Source organism: Larimichthys crocea, chromosome I (assembly GCF_000972845.2).
Source record: "Larimichthys crocea isolate SSNF chromosome I, L_crocea_2.0, whole genome shotgun sequence".
In the NCBI taxonomy this organism is placed as follows: domain Eukaryota; kingdom Metazoa; phylum Chordata; class Actinopteri; family Sciaenidae; genus Larimichthys; species Larimichthys crocea.
In genome coordinates this window covers 12071400-12096393 of record NC_040011.1, presented here as the reverse complement: position 1 = coordinate 12096393, position 24994 = coordinate 12071400, and the positions used below count along the sequence as shown (strand labels likewise).

The 24994-nt window shown below is 43.9% G+C and overlaps 1 protein-coding gene across 2 annotated transcripts in view; it reads left to right on the top strand.

Annotated features, from left to right (window-relative positions):
• The window catches only part of fgfrl1a (fibroblast growth factor receptor like 1a), a 63848-nt gene that overhangs the window by 5730 nt on the left and 33124 nt on the right, over positions 1-24994 (top strand). Inside the window, exons 1-2 of one of the 2 annotated variants that reach the window (XM_019253603.2) lie at positions 7050-7330; positions 18298-18570. In XM_019253603.2, the coding sequence (XP_019109148.1) occupies positions 18357-18570 (214 nt within the window). In that variant the 5' untranslated portion in view covers positions 7050-7330; positions 18298-18356. Of the gene's footprint in view, positions 1-7049; positions 7331-18297; positions 18571-24994 lie in introns of those variants that run through there. The other variant, XM_019253602.2, reaches the window with a different exon arrangement.

Genomic DNA, 24994 nt, shown 5'->3' with positions numbered 1-24994 from the left:
CAAAGATGAGCGGCTTTATTTGTTGTAAGACCAAGCGTATTAAAAACGCATCTTCTCTGCACCGGAGCTGCCAGAAAAACGGAGACGGAGAAGAGAGAGAGGCAGACAAAGACAGGCAGACGGTGCAGAGTGTAAACAGCCGCGTGCACAGATGCTGAAAACATATACAACGAGAAGACACCACCCATAAATATGACCTAACACATGTAAGCACACACAGACACGCAGCTCACGACCACTTAACAGCCTCCTGTCCCACACACTCATTACTGAGGAATGTAATTAGCGTGCTAACACTAACAACGATACGTAGGAGAGAATTGCGGTGAGGTAAAAAGAGACGGAAAGAGGAGGCACAGGCACGAGCAGCGGATCACAGGCCGAGCTTTAAACTCATGTAGGAAAATAAGACACGACTAGAGGTGTCATTGGTGATGGATCTCCTGCAAAAAGCCATAAAAGATAAATGATTTTTAAAACTTTACCGATGAGGCACAGTGACAGTGGGTGAAGGCAAAGTTTATGAACTGAAGCACAACAAAGAATTTCACTTATGCTGGAAAAGGGAGTTTGGATAAGTGATGTTTGAAGATGTGAGTAAAGCTCCAACTATGTGTTTTACAGTTTTCCAGAAGTCTGAGGACAAGGCGGATTTTTAACGGCACATCAAGAATCTGTAAAGTATTACAGGAGTTTCATAAGAGTCTTCAGACGGTCTTCTTCTATCTAGAAAAAACATTAACATTGGACGATGCTTTCATTGTCAATCAATCTGCCAAGTATTTACTTTAAAATGTGTCCAAAAGAAGGTCCACCGAGTTTCCCAGACCTTGACGAACCCTCCGAAATGTAAATTCAGTTTGCATATTGTGTCATTAAAAAACAGAGAAAAGCAGCAAATTTGAAAAGCTGGTGTCAGAGAACCATTAATCAGTTGTGAAAATAGTTTCCGATTAATTTTCCGTCAAACATTTACTCGACTAATCATCTCAGCTCCGGCTCGAGTAGTGTGAAGTGTGTGAAGAAGGCTTTATCCATCACTGAATGTTGAGATTTGGTGTGAAGTGACCGATGAATAAAAATAGTTAACGTTTGACGAATTAAGTCAATTTCATGTTTAAACTTCACCCGCACACTGTTGTGTATTTTCCCACACGCTGTGTTCCAAATGAAAGCTATCTAAAGTAAGCACTGATTAACCGTGTAAGAAAACACATTGTGTTAGTTGTGGTAGGCATCTGCCTGTCTTCATGAGAAGAATGGAGGAGGAGGAGGAGGAGGAGGAGGAGAGCATCTTGAGTCCTCGTAGAGTAAACAGACTGCATACCACATGCAGATGCTTCAAACACACAGCTCCGACCTCATTGTAAACAGACACACTCATAATCTCACATCAGTAAATCCCCGTGCACCCCGCTCCTGTTCTTTAAGCATGTGACAGGTCCTAAGTCACAGTTAACTATCGTAAATACCATTTGACATGCTGACGAGCGTTATACGGCCCCGCGGTGGTGTCGGTGGAGGGCATCTGCCTGCCAGCCTGCCTCGGTGTTTGCAGTGGATCCAGACCACCATAGATGTTTGACACTCTTTACTCCTTAAATGCATTTTCTCACTCGTTAGAATAATATTTCTTAGTTATGGAAAAACATCTTACATATGGCGTGCACATTAAACCGCGGATGCTCAAAGGCAGAGGAGTCCTGCGGGCGTCTGTTGTCTGCTGCACATGGTGATCATTTTGTCCCTTTTTAAAACGAGAGAAAAGCAGCAACATTGGATGCGTGTGTTTGTGTTTGTTAATTACATGGTGATTAACAGACAAAGGGAGGCTTCAAAGGACACAAATGACTCTGTCAGTTCCTCTTGTTAAACCCCAATGTCGGGGCCAAATGTTTTCTTGTTTGGGAGCCGTCAGACTGCCAGAAGATAAAAGTCAGAAATAAGACAGACCGATCATCTTCAAACATAACATTACGCTCACACGTCACTGTCTGTGTTCTGCGGTCTCCAAAAATTGAACCAGAAACTGACATGAACTGATTCGCAAGGGGCTTTCAAAGGGCAGCCTGTCTCTCTCTCTCTTCACACACCCACAAACTTCTGCAACCACTGTTCTCCTGCTCAGAGTTTTACAGGGCCCTGTTAATGTTAAAGGCTATTAGCCCACATTTAGATAAAGTCAATGTTTGCTTTGACTCCGCTAATGGTGGGGTAGTAATGGGGGGCTGTCTGGACGCTCTCTGTGGGGGTTGACGGCGTGTCACGGTGATGTGAAGATGGGATGTGTGTTTGTGGAGGGGAGGGGGTGCGACAGGAGGAGATAAGATAGAAGAAGAAGAAGAAAGCTTTGTGTAGAGAAACAAAGAAATGTTAAACAGCAATGACACGCTGGCACGCAGCTTTAACAGCTTTGAGGCCGGATACAGTCTGACAGTATCACACAGTGTTGTTGTACAAAACCACTTTTTGAAGGTCTCGGTCTCGGATAAAGAGGACTTGGGAATTTATTTCAAGACCAGTCAAGATCACAGATGTTTAGATATCAGCAGTGTTTCCCATTAATCACTGAATAACGTCTGACCTGTCCTGCCACACTTTCATAATTCACTGAAAATACTTTTACACACACAACACAGAGCAAAACAAGTGACGGTAAAAGCGGCTGAGCAGTTGTAGAACAAACAGAGTTCAGGTCGAGCTTTAACCACAGAAACTCGAGCCAACGGCTGCAAAGTTCCTCCAACAAATCAAACTCAGTATTTTCTGAAGCAGGTAAGTAGAAAGAAAGAAATGAACATGAACTAGTTCAGTTCAGGGACTGTGAACTCTGCGACCTGTGGCCAGCTCTCACCGATCGGCCCCAAATATCCTGATCTCCTCTTTTTAATACTGACCATCAGCAGAAGTATACATCCTATTTTACATTTGGAAACCTATGAAAGGAAACCTGTGAGACTGACTCAGAGATTTGGAAAATATTAGCTCTCTGGTCTTGGTCTTGACTTAGTCTCGGTCTAGCTGGTCTTGACTACAGCTCTCGTATCACATGTTCTGCGTGGCTCCTCTCTTCAGTGAAGTTGTATGATGTTTACGCTGCATGTTTTCATGGCTGCTCCTTTCATTGAGCATCATTTTATCATATTTCCTCAAGATTCAGCCTGGTCAGTAAACTTTGGGAGCTCCGTTAGAGTTTGAACAATGTTTGAGTGGCACAGCAGGAGTTTGTACTAATGATGTTCAGGGTTAAAACTTTTAGACAAGTTCAAGGATGAACTTGTAGAAGATATTTCTGATAATGTCTCATTTCTGATCTTTGTTTGTCGTTTTTTCAACTTCCCAGCATCCTCATACACCAACATGTGTGTGTTGTGTCTTATGCACATGGATTTTTGCTAAGACTGGGTCTCCTTTGTCTCCTTTTGATGCAACCATCAGCATATTTCAGAGTCTCTGTCTCCATCTCTGTTCTCTCTGGTGCAGCATTGTGTGTGGGACGTGGCGCCACAGTGCTGTATTGTGGTCTCAGTGGGGTTGGGGTATGTTTGGTCAACGCTACAGCACACACAGGGTTAAAGGTCAGCCAGTGGATCAGGGAGGGGTCAGGGGGAGTGTGTGTGTGTGTGTGTGGGTTTGTGTGTGTGTGTCTGTAAGGTAGGGTCAGAGAAAACACATGCCAGCACCAGAGGAGACTGTAATAACACCCCAGGAACCCCACAGGACAACACACACACTCTGCTTTCACTCCTTTATCTCTGCCTCAGTTCAATAATCCAGAAACCAGAATCACCCAACACTAATTAAATCATTAATTTGAACTATTATGACGATAATGACTTATGTTTTCTCAGTTTTATTGTTTCCATCTGAATGTAGCACAGATTTCTAATGTTCCCTTCAACAGAAGAAAGCATTGCACAGGTTTCACAGGCTGATTGTTTTCTGATGCTTCATGCTTTCCATCGGACGTGGGAGTTTCAGATGTTACGTTAATACAGTATTTAAACTGACACAGACACACCTACTCAACCCAAATGAGTCTGGGCAGCAGAGCCAAGATAAACCAAGTGGTCGACTTCATTGACTGATCTGTCTCTTTAGATAACAGATAAACGTTAATTATAGTGAGCGCAGATAAGCAGATTTCTCCAAAGGTCACCCAGGAAATGAGAACGCAGCGTTTATTTCCATAAAAGCACATCTCTTCTTCACCCCCGCTGGTTTTTAACGTGCAGATAGATTGTTCCTCTTTGCCAAGCATTCAGACTTTATTCCAGGAACAGTCAAACAATGTTCCAGGTTCCTTTGGATGATCAAGACTTTGCAGCCAAGTGTTTGTGATAAGGAACATAAACAGGTGTGTCACTCACCTGCCTGTCTGTACGCCACGTCATCCTCTGATCTGCATCTTCTCTCTGTCACTTTCTATCTCGCTCTCTGACATTTTAATTCCTCTGCCACTTTCTTTGTCTCTGCTTTCCAACCACTCAACCCCCCTACCACACACACACACACACACACACACAGTCTCCAGCTGTTGGCGTTACAAATGAGACGTTGAAAGGTGATCGCTGGGACAGGAGACACAGACCCTTGTTTTCTTTGGGCTCCAGCCTGTCAGATTGGGTCTGGTGGCGGGGCTGTGCAGCACTCCGGGTATGATTGACGTCGTACAGTCGGACGCGCCTCCCTCTCCTCGGGTTGTTTGTTAGACATACAGATGACCTCCGACCCCAGGAAGCGGAGGCTGATCAGGGGCAGGATGTTAAGGCCACGGCTTTAGGAAATACTTTTCGTACGCTTCTAGCTGTGACATATTCGGCTTGTTCTGTTGAGCTCTTAGTCACATCAATCAAAACGAATGCTGCGTTTGATAAGGCGAGTCCTCGATGCGTGTTGGTGCCAGTTTTGGTTTATTTAAATCTTAAATTACAGGATTCTCGGAGAATATGTACGTCTTGTTTTTCACTGCTGCGTCCTGTCTACAAAAGCAGGAAACGCCGTCGTATTCGTGATTTATAGGTCCTGTGCTGGTTTTCCTTGTTGTGGCGTGTGACCACCAAAACCTCGTGGCACAAAGTTTTAAAAAAACACCTCACGCGAGGGGACACTCGTCTTTTTCTGCGGTGCCAGCTGTCGATGTGGAATCCATACTGCGAGGCGGGGGAATGTGAGAGGGGTGTGAGAGACGTGGGGGTGGGCTCAGCAAAGATGGGAACTCTGACTCTGACTGCGCGGCTCGAAATGTCCAAGATTTACATCCACGTATTTTGTCTTGTTTGCTTATTGCAACGTCATTCGTCATTTGCCGACAATGGTTGACGGGCACTGTTTACGTTACTCTGTTTTTAAGTGCGGAAAGCTGTGGAGAATTGCCAGGTCATGTTGTCCGACCACATCAGAAGGTGGAATAACAAGTCGGACGAGGAAGTCATCGAGGGAAGAGATGCGATCATTGTTTAAAAGACGGAGCAGATTTTCAAACAGCCTCTCCTGGAAGACGTTCAAATATGTTGCAGTCGTTTGTACACACGAGAAATAGTTGCCTCAAGGATAAAAAGAGAGCTACTCCGGCTTTCTTTCTCACCTCCACATAACGGGCGTGAATGTCAGAATGTTAGTTCTGGAAAGTTTCTGAAGCTCTTCGACCATCTCACAAGCACCTCTAAAGAAATATTCTGCCACCTTTTAGTCTGTCTTTATAATTTATGGATTTTCATCTAGTGAATTTCACTTGAAGTGTTTTGAATCTGGCTTTAAACTTGTCGAATCTGCGTGTCGAGGCTGTAAAAGTTGCAGGTTTCGATTCAAATCTACAAACTTGGCTTTACAACGAGGAAATTTTGGCTGCGCAGAAAGTGAATTTGGCCATAAATCGAGCGGATCTGGCTTTAGAAAATACTGAATGAGGCTTTGTGCATATGCCATCTATTGAATGTCTGTCCATGTGTGTTTCTTCCTTTTTAAAAGATTTGTTTCTCACTTCGACTCAAGCTCCTGCTCGTAGACAAAAGTTTGTAACCAAGAAACTGAGACGGTGTGTTATGACACAGTGCGGTTCAAGTATTTCTGGAGCTCACATGCAGCCAAAGTAGACAGAGCATCCTGTGTTGATTATTATTAGTAATTTGTAAAGCAGCAGATTTGGCATAACTGGCATTTCTTGCATTTTTTCCCAAAGTAACAGGCAAAACATTGACACAATCTGTAAAAAAACAAAAAACTCCAGATATTATGACCCGGGTTATTAATCCCCTGCAAGCAACCACATGCTGCAGACATCTAGCTGAAAGGCCTGCAGACCAGTTAGCTGTGTTAATTATTTCCCACTACATGGGCCTTCATCACACCGGTCAGCTCAGCGTACGTATTATCCGGAGGTAATCCCTCTGTTGTGCTGGCACCATTATCACACAGGGACACAACAGGCCTATTCTTCCACACGTAATTAACAGAGGTACTTACGGGCTGCTTTCTGGGATTTAACCGTTGTGTTGTCGAAGCTTTAGAGAAGGCGGTCGGACGGAGCGGTGCAGTGAAGGTTGAGGTAGATGTCACCACGCTGGATTACATGCATTCACTTTGAGCTGGGAGAAGAAGGTCGATTTAATGTATTATACTAAAACACTTTTACAGCTTCTTACTTCACCCTACATGTATTTGAATACTTTCCTTTTTTGGATTTCACATTAAACTCACACACTGTTATCAGTTTGTAAAACATGATCTATTGTTCCAGACTCCAAACAGCGTATAATAAAGTTTAGATTCGCGGCACCTCCAAATGCTGCTTACATCTTAATAACACACTAATAAAACACCTCGTTCTGCATAATGAGTACTTTCACTTGTCCGAACACACCCATGGCTCACCTGTGCAGGTGTTTTCACGTACTACAATGCTACTAACTACAATATCCCTTTATTAAACCTGCGATGTGTGGGTGTGTGCAGACTCTGCTCACTGCTACTTTTATTGTCGTCTAACTATTGGCAGAACAATTTATATCTTTTATGATTTTTCTTTTATTGGTGGAGTTTGGCGGCAACGTGTAATTTCCATATTTCCATCATAGATCTGCCCGACATCACCTGAGCAGAGATCTGATAACCACAATAATTGGAAACACCTGCGTGGGTGTGTCACAAGGATTTTATTGGATCGTGTCCTCGTAAAGAGTTTGTCGCTGAACGAGAGAGGTAGAATTACGACACAAACGCATTTACACGGGAAAAAAAAAAAAAAAAAGACAGATGAAAAGAAGATGACGGAGATGGAGATTAGTCCTCGCCGACAGCTACAAGCGACACGATGACTGATTGATTTCAGGTGGAGTATTTGTGTGTGTGTGTGTGTGTGTTTGATGGTGAGTGTCCACTATCAGTCAACACGTCTCAGGCTCTGTTCCCGGCTCAACCTGTGCGTCATGGCAAATACCATCTGTGCCTGGACAGCCATTCGTATTTAGATTGTACTGTGAAAGGAATGATTCAACAAGTCCATATTCTGACTTCTTCACTGGCAAGTAAGAGCAGGAGTCTGGGACTTTCTGTAAAGCATGGTAAGATCCTGACGAGGGGTTGAGACTGCTGCTCTCACTGTTTTGACGTCGAAATTAGGTGCATACAACAATTTTTGTAGCGTTCCAAATTCAACAGGCTCATCCGCTTCATGCAGCCAGGTATGCAAACGTGGAGAAAGTTTGTACTTCTTGAACTTGTCTCCCTCAGTTTGTCCTTTTTTTTTTTTTATTACTCATACATCTTTGTCTGTCAGAGACTGTCCGAGCGTGTGCGCCGGTATCTGCATTTGAACAATCATCACGTCTCCTCCCTCTTTACGACAGCACAGTGTTCGCTCGCTTCTGAATTTTTTGCTGCTTCCATACAGAAGTCAACTGTTTCTGTGCAAATAACCTCAAATGATTCAGTGATGCACTGACTTGTCTTTTGAGTTGTGCAATTCTCCGACGTGTTTACGAGCACGCACGGTCTCTAAATCTGTTTCATACGTGTCAGGATAGTGAAATAATAATAAAGAGATGAATCTTCAGAATCTCTTAATTGTGCGTCCATGCAGGCGGATGCTCCACTTTCACCTCCAGCTCTTTTACTGCAGTGCACATGAGGTTGGGAACATGTCAGCGTGGAACAGAGACGTACGTTCTGTGAAGGTTAAAGGTAACAGCTTTTGGATGGCTGCGTCGTCGTCTTCACTTACAGTTTTTCCTTCCTCTGAAGACTGTGGGAGACATTTGGATGTCAATCAACACGGGGGAGATTAGAAAAATGACATATAGGTTAAACACATGCAACCACACACACACACACACACTGATACACACCTAATCCCGTCTCTCTCTCACACACACACAGTAGGCTAAGATGAGACAGTGACCTGAGCTGAACAAATGGACTTAGTCACGGCTGAGGATTGGTGTGGAATGTGGTAGGGGGGCACGAGTGTGTGTGTGTGTGTGTGTGTGTGTGTGTGTGTGTGTGTGTGTGTGTGTGCATGCTTGGAATGTCTGTCTCCCCACCCAGTGAACCAGAAAACACACACACAGGTGGAGAAGGAGCAGGAAATGTTTTTTTGTTTTTTCACTTTCATTAAGTATATTTTATTCTCCTCGTACCTGCTCAGACCTAATTACACCTGACACTAACAGAGAAAAAAACTTGACTCACTTGACGGTGAAAATCTGTAAAACCATGACAGTAAAAGACCGTAAAGTGTTTTAAGGGAATTTCAAAATAATAAAGCTGTATTTTATATTAGAGGCTTTTAATTGTACAGTAAAACTGTATTTTACTGTCATGGTTTGGCACCGTAAAATCTACGTCGACATTTTAAAATATGGAATAAAACACGTGAATCCTGTTACCTTAATATTAGAAAACCGCATTTAGTACGATAAAAATCTTTCAGTGCATGTCGTCAAACAAATGAAAGTCAGAAGTTGCAGAAACAAAAAGCTGAGGAGAGATAAAAACAAATGTTTGTTCAGTTGAAGTATTGATTTGCTGAGTTCAGGTCAAAAGTCTGCGTGAAGATTTGACCAAGTGATTGAAAGGTGAGTTTTTTAAGTTACATAAAACTTAAACAGCTCCATATAATTTGAGGCAGGTTCAAACAATTGATTAACCTCAGCACTCAAATAAATGAACTTAAACATGGAGTTTATTTATAATTAACTGTAGCTGAATGAGTTCAGGGTCACCTACTTGGATAAAACCTTTTGTATCTGTTGTTCTCTCTCCGTCTCCTTTTTTTATGTGTTCTGTCAATATGAACGGCTCCCTTACAACAAATATTCACCTCTTTATATCTAAAGTGGACCATAGCAGGTGGTGGTACAGTGTGTGTGTGTGTGTGTGTGTTATCACTGCTGTTAATGAGTAACAGTGTCTGCCTCCAAAATGCTGATAAAAGTCAGGTCGAGGACACCGATTTGCTTCAAACACACACACACACCACACACACACACACACACACACACACACTCAGGAGTGTTAACTATTTCTTATCATGCTCCAGCTATGTCGTACCTTATCTGCAAGGCACGAGACACACACACACACACACACACACACACACACGCACACACACACACAGATGGATTTACGATGTTCAGTGTGTGGAGATCAGTTCAGCTAAATGTAGATGTTTAATTGTACTCTGGTTCAGGAGGTCATTGCTGGCTTGTGTGTGCTGCTGCTGACTGTAACAGTGACAGAATAAGTAAATTGGCCTGACCTCAGATTCCTCACATACAACCACAACACCTGCCGCCGCCGCTGCCGCTGTCGGTGCCGCTGCCGCCCTTTTTTTGGGAGAGACTTTGCAGCCTAACAAGTCGTTTGTTAGAAGTCATTGGTGAAGGTTGGCTGAGTGAAACAGGGAAGCTGTTTGCACGTCTGAAGTTTCTCTTCGGGCAGCTCTTCTAGTCTTAAAATATCGAACTCTAAGTCCTGAAATGCAAACTATGTGCTCAAACAAACAGGATGTTATGTTGTTTTTCTTATTTTTTTTATGGCTCGGCTTGTCATTTTCAGATTTTGAAACTTGTTTTTTGGTTTCTTTTGAACTATTTCTAGATTTTCTGTCGTGCTAAATCATCTTAAATGTTACTTTGCTCCTCTTCAGATCATCTTTATTTTCTCTTTTCAAAACATCTCTTTTATGCGTGCTTAACATTTTTTTTTGCAGCACACACTTTATTACACCCTTAAAAATAAAGGTTCAAGTTGGTGCAAGTGATGCCAGGTGAATGTTTTACCTATTGGTCCTTCAAAGAACTAGTTGCTGCAAGGCCGACATAAAGAACTCGTAATAATCAGTACATATATAAAGAGCCTTTTAAAAACTATTTTTTGCATTCATTTGTTTTTTCTGATGCTCTTTATTATCCACTATATTTAATTTGTCCTGTCGGTAAATTCAGGTCAGATATTCTGCTTGAAACCTGCAGAATTGTTGAATCTGGAGCTAAAGCAGCTGCAAGATTTATTTTTAAAATCGACACTATTATTACATATTTCTGAGAAGTTATTAACGTTTGAACGTCGGTGCTTCAGGACGATTGTCAGCTCAGTATGCCGTGTTGGTAAGTGGCTCTGGATCGGAGCGTCTGCTCCCTGTCTGTCTCAGGTCTTATTTTGCCCTAAAGTGTAACCCAGTCCTCGGCCTCCATACACTGACCAGCCAGCAACGATGCACACACTCCTATACGCGCACACACACACACTGAACTGGAATAGTACTTATGGCCTTTGACCTACTTTCAGTCCCAGCTGGCTTGTTTACTCCGTTTATTGAATCTTTTTCCTGCTCAACTTTTCTTTCTTTTTCCTTTAACCTCCTTCTTTGTTGGTTGAGGAGCTGTGGAGGTGACGGCCTGTGTTTCACTGGATGCTCTAATCTTGTCAGACATGATTTATTATCTAACCAAAGCTTGGAAAAACAATTCCCTCCTCAGGTCATCAGGCAGCGCTCTCTTTATTTCTTTACACTTCAGAGAGTCGAGGCACAAAAAGTGTATGAATAAGTCGTGGATGTTTTGGAGACAGGTGTGGTGTTTTAATATGCTCGCTGTCAAATCTCATTCACCTTATTGTATCTGAACGGGAGGAACAGAGAAAACATCCTGCAACTACCGGATCAGTTTTCAACAAGTCATGACTGCGATTTGTTAATGGACCGTCGAGGATGTCTCTGAATCTGTCAGTGTATTTTTTTTCTTTCTCGCTCACAGGATGCAAACGTAATACATTCTGTTTTTTATCCAGGGTAGTCATTAAAATGTCAGTTTCCTGTCCGGTCTGTAGTTAACCTGTAATTCCTCAGATGTTCGCAGGTAGTTGTTTGTGTGGATTAAGTCCTCCTCTCTTCCTGACGCCGTCCCTTAACTCTCTGCATGCTTGTCCTCCCTGCTATCTTTCACACGTTATTTTCTCTCAATCTGCATTCGTTGCTATTACACACACTCACACAAGTGCACACTGTGCATGATGTGGTTTCCGTAAAAGCCCTTTTTATAAGCTGTAAAAGAATGTTCTAGGCTCAAACCGCCCTCAGGTTCTTGGAGGTTTTGCAGAACTTTATGTTCTCTGTCTCAGTTTCCTCAACAGCCTCCCACTTTTCCCATGTTCGAGTCTCCTCCGTCTTTCCTCCATGGGATGAGGCCGCCGCCGTGTTTATTTTGGGACGTTGCAGGTTTCACAGGTTGCCTTGACATATAATAAAAATAGAAATGTTTGTCATATTTAAGCATGATTTTGAGTTGAAGCAGGTATTTGCCTCAACCCTGTCTCTGTTTCTTTTCCGATAAACACTCTGACTAAAGATGCTTTTGCCAGAGTGCAGCCTGGTTTGGAAACCTTCTTTCCATGAGTGCTTTCTTGTTCAGTATGTCCTCTGTAAAAGAAAGCAGCAAACTGAAGCATGGACTCAAATTCAAGTCGTCTGTGACACCAAATTTCAGAGTGACATTTCATTGAAATGTACGTGGGCGTTTTAGGTCGCAATAAGTTGTGCAAAGAGTAGCAACAAGCCCTTTATTGACGTTTTAATAGCGGATCTAGACATTTTTCCCACAGCGGCATTAACACGAGGCACGATTTCAAAGTGGCAAACTGTTCCCACAATTGCCTTCTCCTTTTCCCCTCAGTTAGTCCAATTAATCATTTTCATAAATCTTCCCTCCTATAATCATTCGGGTGGAGTGTGTCATTAAAAGTGATTCATACCTTCTTTTTTTTTTTGATCCAGGGTTTTAAACCAAGCCGATTTATTGCTCTTGCCAAGTATAAACCCAACAGGAAAGGGTCTGTGGTAGATTTTGCACCTTCGCCTGCTGCTTTCAGAACATTAACATGAAGTTTGAACACTGCTCTCTGTTGTTGGAGGGAAGAGCACGTCTGCATGGTATCATTTTCACACTTTCGTGTCCATTCATCTGTTCCCGTGTTTTCGGGGAAATGTTTAAGGTCAAATCTCCTTGGCGGCTCGCTCGGTAGGTTTCTTCTGAACGACAGCATTGATTCCTGTTTTTACTCCCGACTTGGAGAAAGTTTGTCCTGCGGTGAAAAGGTGACAGGTGCAGCAGCCAGAGGAGACAAAAGGTGGAACAGTATAACCAGCTATTAGTAAAGCTGCAGTGAAAGGAGCGGAGCAGAGAAAAAAGATGGAGCAAGAGGACCAATCACATTTCTCGGAAAGTCTGCGATTATTATCGGGGCCGTAAAATGTCTGATTAAAACAAACGAACGAGAGTCACTGAGGTTTTCACACATTTTTGTGTGTGTGTGCGCTCTGAAAGCCGACGTGTGAGTCGCTCGGAGGATCGGGTTGCCGTACCAACCACTCAGCAGATTCCTCGAACGTTTTCTGGCCGCTGTGTGTTTTTCTTTTGTGTATGTGTGTGTGTGTGAGACAAGTGTAATTCTTTGGTTTTATGTGTTTAAGTGTGTGTGTGTGTGTGTGTCATGTAGCCTTTTAAATGATGTCGGTATATCCTCCCAGGCCTCGGGCCTAGTGTTAACTGTCAGGACAGAGTAACAAGCAGCAGTTGACCTATTGTTGGAGTGGAAGTGGCTGGGTCAGGACGTCTTTGTGTAAGTGTGTGTGTGTGTGTGTGTGCCTGACGAAGACAACTTAATGTGTACCCATCAGTCTGCCTGTTGCCTCAGGCCAAAGAAAGGTGTGTGTGTGTGTGTGTGTGTGTGTGTGTGTGCGTGCGATGGAGAGAGAACTGTTTTCGTTGGGTTAAATCTGTCAGTGGGAGCAGCCTGATGAAAAACTTCTGCTAACGTTGGCGTTATGCAACGAGCGCTCCCACTGGTCGTAATCAATTTAGAGAGCATTGATGTGATAACAGGATTCAGGCTTATGAAGAGAATTCAGATACAAAAACATAAGCAGCAGGGGATTGCCGGGTTTCACCGAAAGCGCAGATTTACGGGTATCGGGGTAATTTGAGTCACGCACACGCAGATTCTCACTGAAGGACTTTCGCGAAAGGATAAAACTCATGCCTCCGAGCTTAGTTACAATTACCAGAGAGAAACGGAGAGGTAAATGTTACTTTTATAACTGATCCCATAATAATGATGACCTCTTGTCTTTCAGTGCATCACACAGCATAGCTCAGCATGCACACACACACACACACACACACACCTCTACCTTGCGCAGTACATCAACGCCGCGTCCCGCTGTTAAGTGCTCTCCATCAAAAGCATTCCTCGGCTCTCCCCTCTCGCTCCAGTCTCACTCCCCTGCCAACAACAACGTTGTGTTGGACTCTGCAGACCCATCTGACTCTTAAGACCGGTGGAACGTTAAGGGCATTAAAAACCCAACTCCCCGTCCAAAGAAGTAAAACATAAAGGGCAGCCCCGGCTGTCGCACACAGCCAAAATATGCAACAGGGGGGGAAAAATGATGAAATTAGCAGGTATTGCTCAGTTTTTCAAGCATGTGGATGCTGAAATTAATTTCTAGCCTCGGTTGTGTTCCCATAATGGGAAGCAGGCGTCTTCTTATTTAAAATATATGACTTTGTTAGCCGGTTATGGCATTGATTTCGCTCAAAGAATCTGAAAAAACAACACTGGGCTCAGACATTCGCTGGCAGCGATTCTCCGAATTTGAAAAATGTCGAACGAAGGACCAACGAAAATATACTGAACTGCACTGTGTTATATCTGTCAATGCATGTGAAAATGCAAAGGTTTACTCGTAGCACTGTAAAGCCAAAGCAAGAAAAAAAGATACTAAATACTCTGTGCTGCTCACGAACTGTCAGCGGCACACACTTCCCAAGAATACGTCCAGTTACATCCATAAATCTGCTCGGAAATCATGGGAGGAAAGATGGAGATGGTTCTCACCTGCAGGCCTGAGAACCATCACAAGCCAAAATATGAACACATTTCTGCTGAAACATGGCTCAAGTTATACATAACTGACTCCATGGCAACGTTATATTTCCTGATCACCTTCTACAGAATAAACAAATGGCTAATGGTGAGTTTTTAAAGGTGTCGATGGGAAGATCTGCCCCAGTTTAAAGTCTTCACGAGAAGCTCAGCTAACTATTCCTTTATTGGATTCTTAAGCCGTGCGTGGACAGTTGTTTTGGGAGTAACCGCTCAAAGAACGAAGAGTGTACGAACTAGTTTCTGCTCTGCTTTACTTGGCCTTCACACTCCTCTTCCTTGAGCGACGGTCCATGCGAGAGGATGTGCAGCTCTGAGCTGGAAGGTTCTGCCTCGCTCTGTGGGAGTAGTGTGTGTCTGCCGTGGGCTGCGCTTTCCTGTCATTAGGCAGAATACCAGACGTGCACGTAAAAACATACCTACGCACTCGAGAGAGAGGGAGGGTGTGCACTGTGTGTGTGTGTGTGTGTGTGTGTGTGTGTGGAGGGAGACAAACAATCTTCAAGGTGCTTTGGATTGTTGTGGGGATTGCAGGCAAAGAGCACCGTGAGCCCCAAAATGGACTAAACAGACCGACGTTTTAAAGGCCTGCAATTTTCTCTTCTACCCCCACACACACACACACACACTCACACACACTCACACACATGCAGACAAACACAGCGTTCTGAAGCCGTGTATATAAACAGACAAAGACTGTAATTAACAATATTTGACCGTATACAATATTTGTAGCCCTTTTCTTCACGTCTTTGTAAAAAAAAATGTGACCCGGTGTCTCGTGAAAGAGAAGAATAGATTTTTTACTCGTTTCAGTTTCACCCCAAGAGACAGATTTAAAAAGACTTAACTTCGGTCATGGACCGTGGAAGAGCAGGAGGAGAGGGAGGTGTAGGAGGAGGAGGAGGAGGAGGAGGATGGGGAAGGATGGTGTGTGTTCCCCTTCATCGGGGAGAGATGTGGGAGAGGTTAACTGTCGAAAGTTGAGAGGTTCAGGTAGAGGTCTTGCTCCTGTGATACTCTGGGGGAAGAAAGTGGGGAAGTTTTGTGTGTGTGTGTGTGTGTGTGTGTGTGTGTGTTGTGTGTGTGCAGATCAGAAAAGGGCAGGAGACCAGTAAATCACCCAGGAGAGAATGAAGAGATACTGCACCGAGCGCAGAGGGATGGTGTGAATGAGCACGATGAAAGAGAAAAGAGAGAGAGTGGGGAGTAAGAGAGCAAAATAAAGAGAGGGAAAGAGTGATGACAGGGGAAAAGAAAGGATAGGAGGGAGGCCGTGAGGGGGAAGGGTAAGAAAGAGAGGTAGCAGGGGAGTGGTAAGAGTTCAGGGGAATGAGATTTCAATCTGCTGGAGAAAGAAAGAAACGTTAAATGGACAGTTCATGTAGAAAAGTGCAGAAAAGAGAGTGAGCGCGGGACAACCGACGATCAGAAACAGGAGTTAAAGTGAGAAAAGGAAAAAGGGGAATAGCAAGAAAATGAGTGAAGTGAAAGGAATAGAGGTGGAGAGTTGAGCAGCCGGGCCCCTGATGAGAAAGCCATACAGCCGAGCGAACACATTCCCCGATGCAGGAGTGAGGGAAGGAGGAACGAGGCTCCTGTGAATACCTCCATGTGACTAATGTCTTTTTCACACATCTCACCTCCATCCATCCATCATTGTGTCCACCTCCTGCTCTCCTGCTGAAACAACGGCCCATCGTGACAGCAAATACGAGAAGACCGCTGTAACCGTTTTATATCCTTTACTTTACTTCACCTTACTCTGCCGCACAGCTGCACGTCCACAGAATAAATCAAGACGCTCGTTTTCTTCTGGACACTGAGGTGAAGTCGGCGGCAAAGCCGTGGTGGTTAAAGCTGCTCATGCTAAAAACATCACGTCATTAACTTTAACTTTGGTGTATTACATCCTGGCTCTTAGTCATTGTTCCTGTTGGTAATAAAACATTTTAAACGTATGTGAGAGCAAAACAACTTGGACAAGATCAGCTGAGCTCCGACCAACTTCCAGATTTAACTTTGACAGACTGTACTTGCCGTAGGTCGTTCATTGGCTCGGATAAGTGGCCACTCGACGTGTTACAGTTACAGTTTTTGGCACTTCTGTGTTAAAACCGAAAAGAAAAATCACCTTTTTATGAAAAGAAGTCATAGCAAGCTGGAATTATCCTTTAAGTTTTCACAAAGACTCTGAAAGTTACCAGCTCCTGATGGTGAGGCCCAGTTCATCGTCCACCTTTAACTTACGCTTATATACATCGTCCTTTTTAACTTTGTCCTCCTCTCACAGGACCGCCTCTTCTTCCTTTTGCTTAAACCACCAAAGGCGGACTAAAAAAACAAAACACTCAGACAAAGAGCAAAATTAAAGGAGTCTATAAGCACCAGCAGGCACCAGGCTGACAAAGGGGGTTATAAAAGAAACTCTAATGTTTATATCTGAGCTGTGTCTACATATGTTTCTAACCTTTATCTCAGCGTATGTATTCTTCCAGATAAGCCTCCATCAGGCACATTGTTTAGAATCAAGCCGCCCTTTGTCCTTCCTTTTAAATGTCTCTCGGACGACAGGACATGACCCGACTTCTGATGCTTTTCCATACAGTTGCCTTTTGTGGTCTGTTAGGACACTTTGTTTGCGACGCGGTGGTCTGTCATGTGTTTTTTCGGTACTATATTTGGAGGTTATTGTAACTCCGGAGGAGTGATGAGATGCTCTCCATCTTCTTGTTTTTCTTTCTTTGTTCTGCTCACCTATTCCGACATATTTTATTCCCTTTTCTCTTCTCGGACTCACTCCCTTAAATTCCATCCTCCCTCATTCCCTTAATTTCCTTCCTTCCTTTCTTTCTCCTCCTCCTTCTCCTCCTCTCCCCTATTTGTTCTCTCCATCACCCCCCCCACACTTCTCGCCATCACTCTCTAATTTCCACCCAGTCAGTCATCCTTGCTCCTTCAGCCCTCCCTCTGTTTTTCTAGTCTGCAGTTTCACAGTAGACCGGCTACTGAGCGGTCAAGGTCACGCCTGATTTTATGTCTCGACACGACATCTCAGTTCATATTAGCTCGGCTTTGTGTTTGCTCCCCGGGGAATCTATTGTTGTCTGCGTTAAAATGTCAATGTTTAAGTGTCGGCCATTCTAAACTTCGTAAAGGTTAAAGGATAATGCCTGCATGGTAAATGCCACGTTCTGGAAGCTTCGTGGTTCTGACGATCAGCAATCCTAAGCTTGATCCTAAACCTGTCGACACACCTACTTCTCACAAAATGCCCCCGTCCGTCAACTCAACATATCGCTGTTTGTGGAAACGGCACATTTAGCATGTTATGTGTCAATGATAAGTATGAAAATGAAACATCTTGAAGAAAAGAGTGGTTGATTAATTATTTTAATAATCAATTGTTGCATTTTTCAAGGAAGACTAGTGAAACAAACTGCATCATTTTCTGGTTGCAGCTCCTGCAAATCTGGGATTTTCTGCATTTATTTGTCACAAACTCTCATGAACTGAACATTTTGAGTTTTTGACTTTTGATCTGACCAAACAAGACGTTTAAAGAGGTCACTTTGAGCATTTTTTGACATATCATATTAATACTAATCAGAAAAAACAGAAGATTAGCCAATAATAAACAGTCCAGGCTGATATCTGGAAGTTTTTGATGCCCCAATGGATCATCAGCCTTAGCAGGAAGATACTGTAAATGCCAAAGTTGATCAGGAATAACCTATTAAGGTGAAGATCTCAATGATGTGAACACTAGTAGCTTATACTTGATTTCCAGTTCAGACATCTGGATTCTGCAGTTCCTAAAAACAACAACATCTCTTCTTCTCCTTCTCCTTTAAGGTCCGCCCAGGGTGTCGGAGCGTGTGGCCCACCGGCAGAGCGTCCGTCTGGGCCGCACCATGAAGCTGCCGTGCCCCGTGGAGGGCGACCCTCCGCCGCTCATCATGTGGACCAAAGACGGCCGCAACATCCACAGCGGCTGGACGCGGTTCAGGGTGCTGCAGCACGCTCTGCGTATCAAAGAGGTGGAGACGGACGACGCGGGGACCTACATCTGTAAGGCTACCAACGGGTTCGGCAGCGTGAACGTCAACTACACGCTCATCATCATCGGTGAGTGTTTGTAAAGATCATGAGACGCTGATAGGTTAAAAGGCTGCATCGTCTACATGAACTTACTTTGGAGGAAACTTGAAAACTGTGTGTGTGTTTATATGATGACAGATTGATAAAAAACAGCCACACCACTTTTTTTTTTTTGCTCTTTTATTTCTCTAATCTTCTCTTGCTTTCTTCCCATTCATTTGAATTCGCATTTAGTCTTCTCTCCGTCATTACACGTGATCTTTAAGTCTTTATTTTTGCTTCCAATAACTCTCCCGTGACAGTTTCTAGGCTATAATTAGCCAGGTTTAGGCTGGTGGGCCCATTATGCTGTAATGAAACCTCTCTCCAGACAATGAAGCAATGCTTTTGTCTTAGTTTTCCTGCTTGTGTGTGACCACAGTTGTCGTGTTCCTGGGTTAGTTAAAGAAGATGCTTTTGTTTGTGTGCAGGACATTACGTCAGCGTAGTATGGAATGTCATTTTAATGTCTCTATATAAAAGACTCTTTGTTGTGCGTTTGTCTTCGCTGTCGGTGTGTGTGGATGTGTGTTTGTCTCAGATGTGGTGGCTGTTGTCTGTGACCCCGTGGAATCGAATACAGTTGTGTTTCTTTCTATACTGGGACTCGAATATCTGCTTTCCTCAATTCCCGTCCATGTAAACAAAATACCTGGAGGGATGACAGCGTGTCAGTGCACATTTACACATGCATATCTGTGTGTGCGCTGCAGTGTCTCCACGCCCCTCTGCGTGTGTGTGTGTGTGTATCATTCCATGTGTTTCTCTACATGCCATTCTGTGTGTGTGTGTGTGTGTGTGTGTGTGTGTGTGTGTGTGTCAGGTTCCAGCGATCCAGAGAATCTGACTAAAGCATCTCGCTCTGTCCAGCGTCAGCACTTCAAAGACAGGCTGGAGTAAAAATGCTCTGATACGGATATTACCAGCCGATAGTTTCTGTGTTTTTTTACTGAATACAGATGATTTACGTTCACGGAGTACTGATGAATCTTGGAATTTAAATTCAAAGTCGTGCCCATGAACAAGTCTGACAGCTGAAACGACTGAATGGCATCATGGGTTACTGATAAACAAAACAAAACTTAGGCTTAATTAACTTTTAAAGCTGTTAAGATATTAAAAACATCTTTGTTTAATGATTTGTGACATAAAACCAATTAACAAACATACAAGATGTCGTTAAAAGCCTGTATTCGTTTTCTCCTTACAGCTTCCTGCAGTGTTTAATGTGTTAGGTTTGCATTCACCGCGACATTTTTTATCCCAGTTGGTGCACTAAACTGGCATAATGGCGCGGAATAGTTTCCTTTTATCCCCGGTAATGATTATCGGTATGCGATCCAAAGCTGTATCGGTCTTGACCTGAACTTCAAAGGCGAGCTGGCATACAGGGGGCAGCGGGGTGGAGGGTGGAGGGTGGAGGCTGGGTGGAGGCTGGGTGGTGGTGGTGGTGGTGGGGTCTAGCAGCTGCCGCTGAGGTCATCCAAGCAGACAGCTGCTGCCTCCCTCCCTCTCTCTCTCTCTCTCTTTTCCTTATTCACTCGCTCTCATTCACTGTACCCTTTATTCACTTTCACACACACACACACACACACACACGCATGCTTCACAAACAATGGATGTGGACGAACCCACATGAGCCCAAGCAGGAGTTTGTCCTTTAAGTTTCATTTGGTCTCATCGTGACACCTGCAGTGAAGTCACCCAAACCTCGAAACAAGGATTTGAATGTGACTTTCAAACTTCATTAGATCTAGTTTGTGCGTTCTTTTTCTGCCCTTCCAACAAAATGTTAAAGTCTGTGCAGTAAGCATAAAGCCACATTGTGTAACTGCTTTAAAACCATCTTGACACTGATCTGTAATCATCTCTGAACATGGACAACTCCATCTAATATGATCTAAAGCACGGAAACAGCCACTAAACAGACGTTGACAGGAGATTGTATTGTTCAAGAATGAACTTTGAAAGTCGATAGTCATCAGTTTAAGATCTGATACGTCCCCTAACTCAGAACCATAATTAAATAGATTTTTGGAATAGGCGCTTGCTCCGTCCACTCCACGCATCGACCTGGTGTTGCAGTATCTCCAGGGGCGGCAGTAGCTCAGTCCGTTAGAGACTTGGTTTAGGAACCGGAGGGTTTCCCCTTCGAGCGATCAATAATCTGTTCTATTCTATTTCTAAAATGCTCAATTGTGCACTTTAAATCTTCCAATCTGTAGAGACTTTATGTCAGCCTGGACGAATTCTGGTCAGAAAACACAAAAATATTTCATTAGGACACGTTTTACACACAAGCTAGCAAAGATTTTGCGTCTCTTTTCTTATCCCAAAACTGTGATGAAGGAAAAATTGTCAAGATCTCATTCTGTTCCAGCTTTAGAGGCTACACCACTACATTTGAAGATTACACGAATGGTACGCAGAGATACCTTTGTGTGTGCCCCACCAGGTTAACCTTCAAAGATGACCTCCCTCCCTGTAATTCAAGACAGGAGTCATGCCACAGCATCTCCTCAGAGAGGCAGTCCGTATGTAAAACTGTGTTTTCATAGCTGGAACAATCTGCATCGGCAATGATGTCCAAAGCGGCGCTGGGTGCAGTTGTCTCCGTCAAAGGGCCGATGGGTTGAGTTTTGTTTCTCGGTCTTTTAATCTGCTTTACTCCTCCACCTCTGCACTTTTAATCTCCTCTCCTGTGTGGTCCCGCTGTAATTATTCTATGCCCGCTCCGTTTCACAGTAATGAGCCCACACCTGTGTCTTATTGTCCTTGCCTCTCAGTTTCTAACCCAAAGTATCTTTAACACCTTTTTCCTATTAGTACTCAATCTCGGCCCCTCATTCCTCCTTCCTCAGTCAGCTGGCTCATTTTTCTCCGGCCACGTTTTTAATTTGTATCAATATTTTCACAGTTTCCAGTTTTTTCCCCCGGACGTAATAGCATTTGATTGCCATAAAACATCCACTGTACCGCTGCCCAGATACTGGAAGTGATGGAGATGGAGAGGAGGCAGGCTTTTGTTGGCGAGGGAAATTAGAAGATTCCTCCGGGTGTGTTTGTTCTTTTATTGTGTGTAGGTTGGCAAATGTTTGCACGGGTAAATAGTGCATCTGTGTGAGTATACGTGCTTGTTTATCTGTGGCGCTGTGTGTATGTATGCGTTGGTGTGTGTGCGCAGATTTATGGGACCACCAGTAAAGTGAAACTGCTCAACGAACCTCAACTTCCTTCAGAGACGGAGCTGCCAGGAGAGCTCTTGTTTCTTCTTGATCTCTTTCTTCTTTTTCCTCCGCCGTCCGTCTTTGTATGAAATTCCGAAATTGTTCCTAACCCTTCCAGAGGAGTGAATGATAGAAAAATTTATAGCTCAAACCAGATGTGATGACAGTGGGAGCGTGTCTGGAGCAGAGTCGGGAAGCCGTGCGTAAGAAGGAAGGAAGGAAGTGGTTTGGAGTCGCGGGTGTTGGTGTGTTAAAGTGTTTTTTAGTTGTTCATCACACTTTTGTCCGAGAGTATGTGTGTGTGTGTTTCCATGTGTGTGTGTGTGTCCATTCTTAAATAACTGGTGTGATGATTGGCTGTAGGAGCTTGACATCTGGTCATAATTGGAGAACAAAGCGATGCAGAAACAGATATCAAACGTTGACGTGTTTAAACTTGTTTAAATAAATGAGCTCGTACGTGATTTTATGTAGATCAGGCAGCCGGACGCATAACGAGTGTTGAAATAAGAAAAATGGAAGCACGGGATGAAATGTGACAAGCCCAAAACACGACTTGAAAGGGGGTTGTTTTAGAAAAATGATTCGGCGCTACACTTTCTCACATTAAACTGTGCGGTTTTATGTCCGGGAACGCTGCTCAACTCCACTGAAATCACTTAACGCAGGCTGACATCCTGACGTCACGCAGCTCAGCCCTGCATGCCATGACGACGGCTCCGCTCTGCTTTGAAATCACGTCCCCTTCACTCGGGTTTTTATTCTGCCTCCACTTAACTGTATTGCATGTGTGAAACTGCAGCTGTCTTCCGGCCAAAAACTAACACATGAGATCGGGTTGCAGACCAACATCATCTCCTCGATCCCTCAGTTCCTCCATCCTGATACCTCCTCTGTTTTTCTCTTCTCATATTACGTTGTTTTTAATTGAGATATCTGGTGCCTCGTCTGGAGAGGATGTAGAGGTGGCCAAGGTTTGCACTCTAATTGGTGTGAGTCACACACACACACACACACACACACAGAGAAATGTATGAGTGTGTGTGTGACTGATTGCACAGTGCCGAAAAACAATCTCAAATAACTCAACCTCTTTCACACACACTCACCCACCTACTTACAAACACACCAGGGCAGCTGTGCCTGTCTAAGCTGAGTGTGTGTGTGTGTGTGTGTGTGTGTGTGTGTGTGTGCGTGTGTGTGTTGTAGATTTAGTGTTTTTTACCGCCAGATTCTTCCGCTCAGGTTACAAGCGCAGCACTTTCTTGCTAATGGCAGAAAAATGCATGGAGTGAACCTGGAGCTGCAGCCCGCCGCTGGTTTGCAGGAATCGCTCAGTTGGTGTTTGGGTTGAGGGTTTGAGGCCTCACAGGGGGAAGGAGAGGAGGAGAGGAGGAGAGGGGGGTGGAGGAGGTGGAGGGGGTATCTCAATTATGATTTACTGAACATGAAAAAGATTTTTTAAAAACGGAGCCCAGAAATCATCGTGTGGTTTCGACCCCCTCCACCTCCTCCACCCCCCTCTCCTCCTCCTCCTCCTCCTCTTCAACTATATTTACGAGAATCCATTCTGTTTCTCCCTGTGCGTCCTCTGATAAAGACATACCAAGAGTTAATGCAGAAAACATTTTAGACCCTAGGTTCTGCTCCTCTGCTGTGTGTCCTAAAAAGTTGGCGCAGTGTGTCAAAGTTAAAATAACAGAATGTGATGATGTGCAAAGGATTGAGAACTCATATTTAATGGAAAATAGCACAGAGACAACTTGTTAAAAGTGAAAAATGTTTTACGGCCGCTCTGTTTATCAGCTCTTCTTCTACAAACACCATGTGAGCATCTGGGGAATGAGGAGACTCGCTGTGGAGCCGTGCTGTTGGAATACGTGCAGAGCGTTGTCTACTCTGCAGCATGTGTTGCTCCAAAACCTGCATATATCTTTCAGCATTAATGTTACCTGCCATCATGCCACGTGCACCGATAAAATGCAGCACTGTTGGCTCGTCCTACCACCAGTACAGACACAGGAAACATCAGAGAGTGAGGGGGACAACAACAAAAGTCCACACCCAGATTCTAATCGGGGACATTTTGATCTGATCTTAGACCACTGTAGCGCTTAGAGATGCTTCAAAAATGTGACTTCTGAAGACAAAACTGCTGCAGCACTGCTCAGACTTTGCACAAAACTCGATGTTTGATTTGTTAGAGAGTTAAAACAAAGTGCGAACTCTCTGTTTGTCAGTAATTTCATGCTACATATCAGAGCCGCTCAGTTCATGTCGGATCTCCGGTTGCCGCCCTAGACAAAGCTGTTTCTCCGGAAATCAGGGTGGCACTGCAGAGAACAGACATGTAAACATGCTGGTGTGTGTGTGTGTGTGTGTGTGTGTGTGTGTGTGTGTGTGTGTGTTCATGCTCTTATGATCGAGCACAGGGGGGGTGTTGGAGAAGAAAAAATGGAGTCGAGTTTCAAACGCTGTTTTCTGCCTTGTTGTTGAGTCCAGTTGGGACAAACACACTGAGATGCACAAGACAATATAAGTGCTGTATAACAGTATTTTTCCATGCACACACACACACACATGTCATGGACAGATGTGAAGAAAATACAGATGCACACACACACACACACAATCACACACACACTCCTCAGGGCCCCTCGCCCCCATTTCACGGCTGTCTGTCCCACATCCTCTCGTTCTGCCTCGGTTCACTTCCAGCAAAAAGACGGAAAGAAGATGGACAGGACGGAGGCACGGAGACAGAAAAGAATAAAGCTTCTGTTATTTTTTTTCTCTCCTGGCTTTCAGTCTGAAGATGTCAACACGTCCGGAGAACAAAAAAAGGGAAGAATAATAATAATAATAATAATGGAAGTTTTGGAAATCCAACAGGTTGAGATGTCACGCTCGAATCCAAAACACTGTTGGGATCAAGAGAGTTGTATCTACTGTATCTACAACAAAACCTGAACCTCCTCGAGAGAGAAGGAAGGAAACTGACTGATTGACGGGCCTGTGGAAAAACACCAAAATATTGAAATTGTTTAATTTCTTACACTTTACCACCTTCTCTTAACTTTGTCTTTGTCCTCCGTCTAACTCGTGTTCTTCTTCCTCTCCATCTCACCACCCTCCTGTGCTCGTATCCCTCCTCCTCCTCCTCCTCCTCCTCCTCCTCCAGCCGA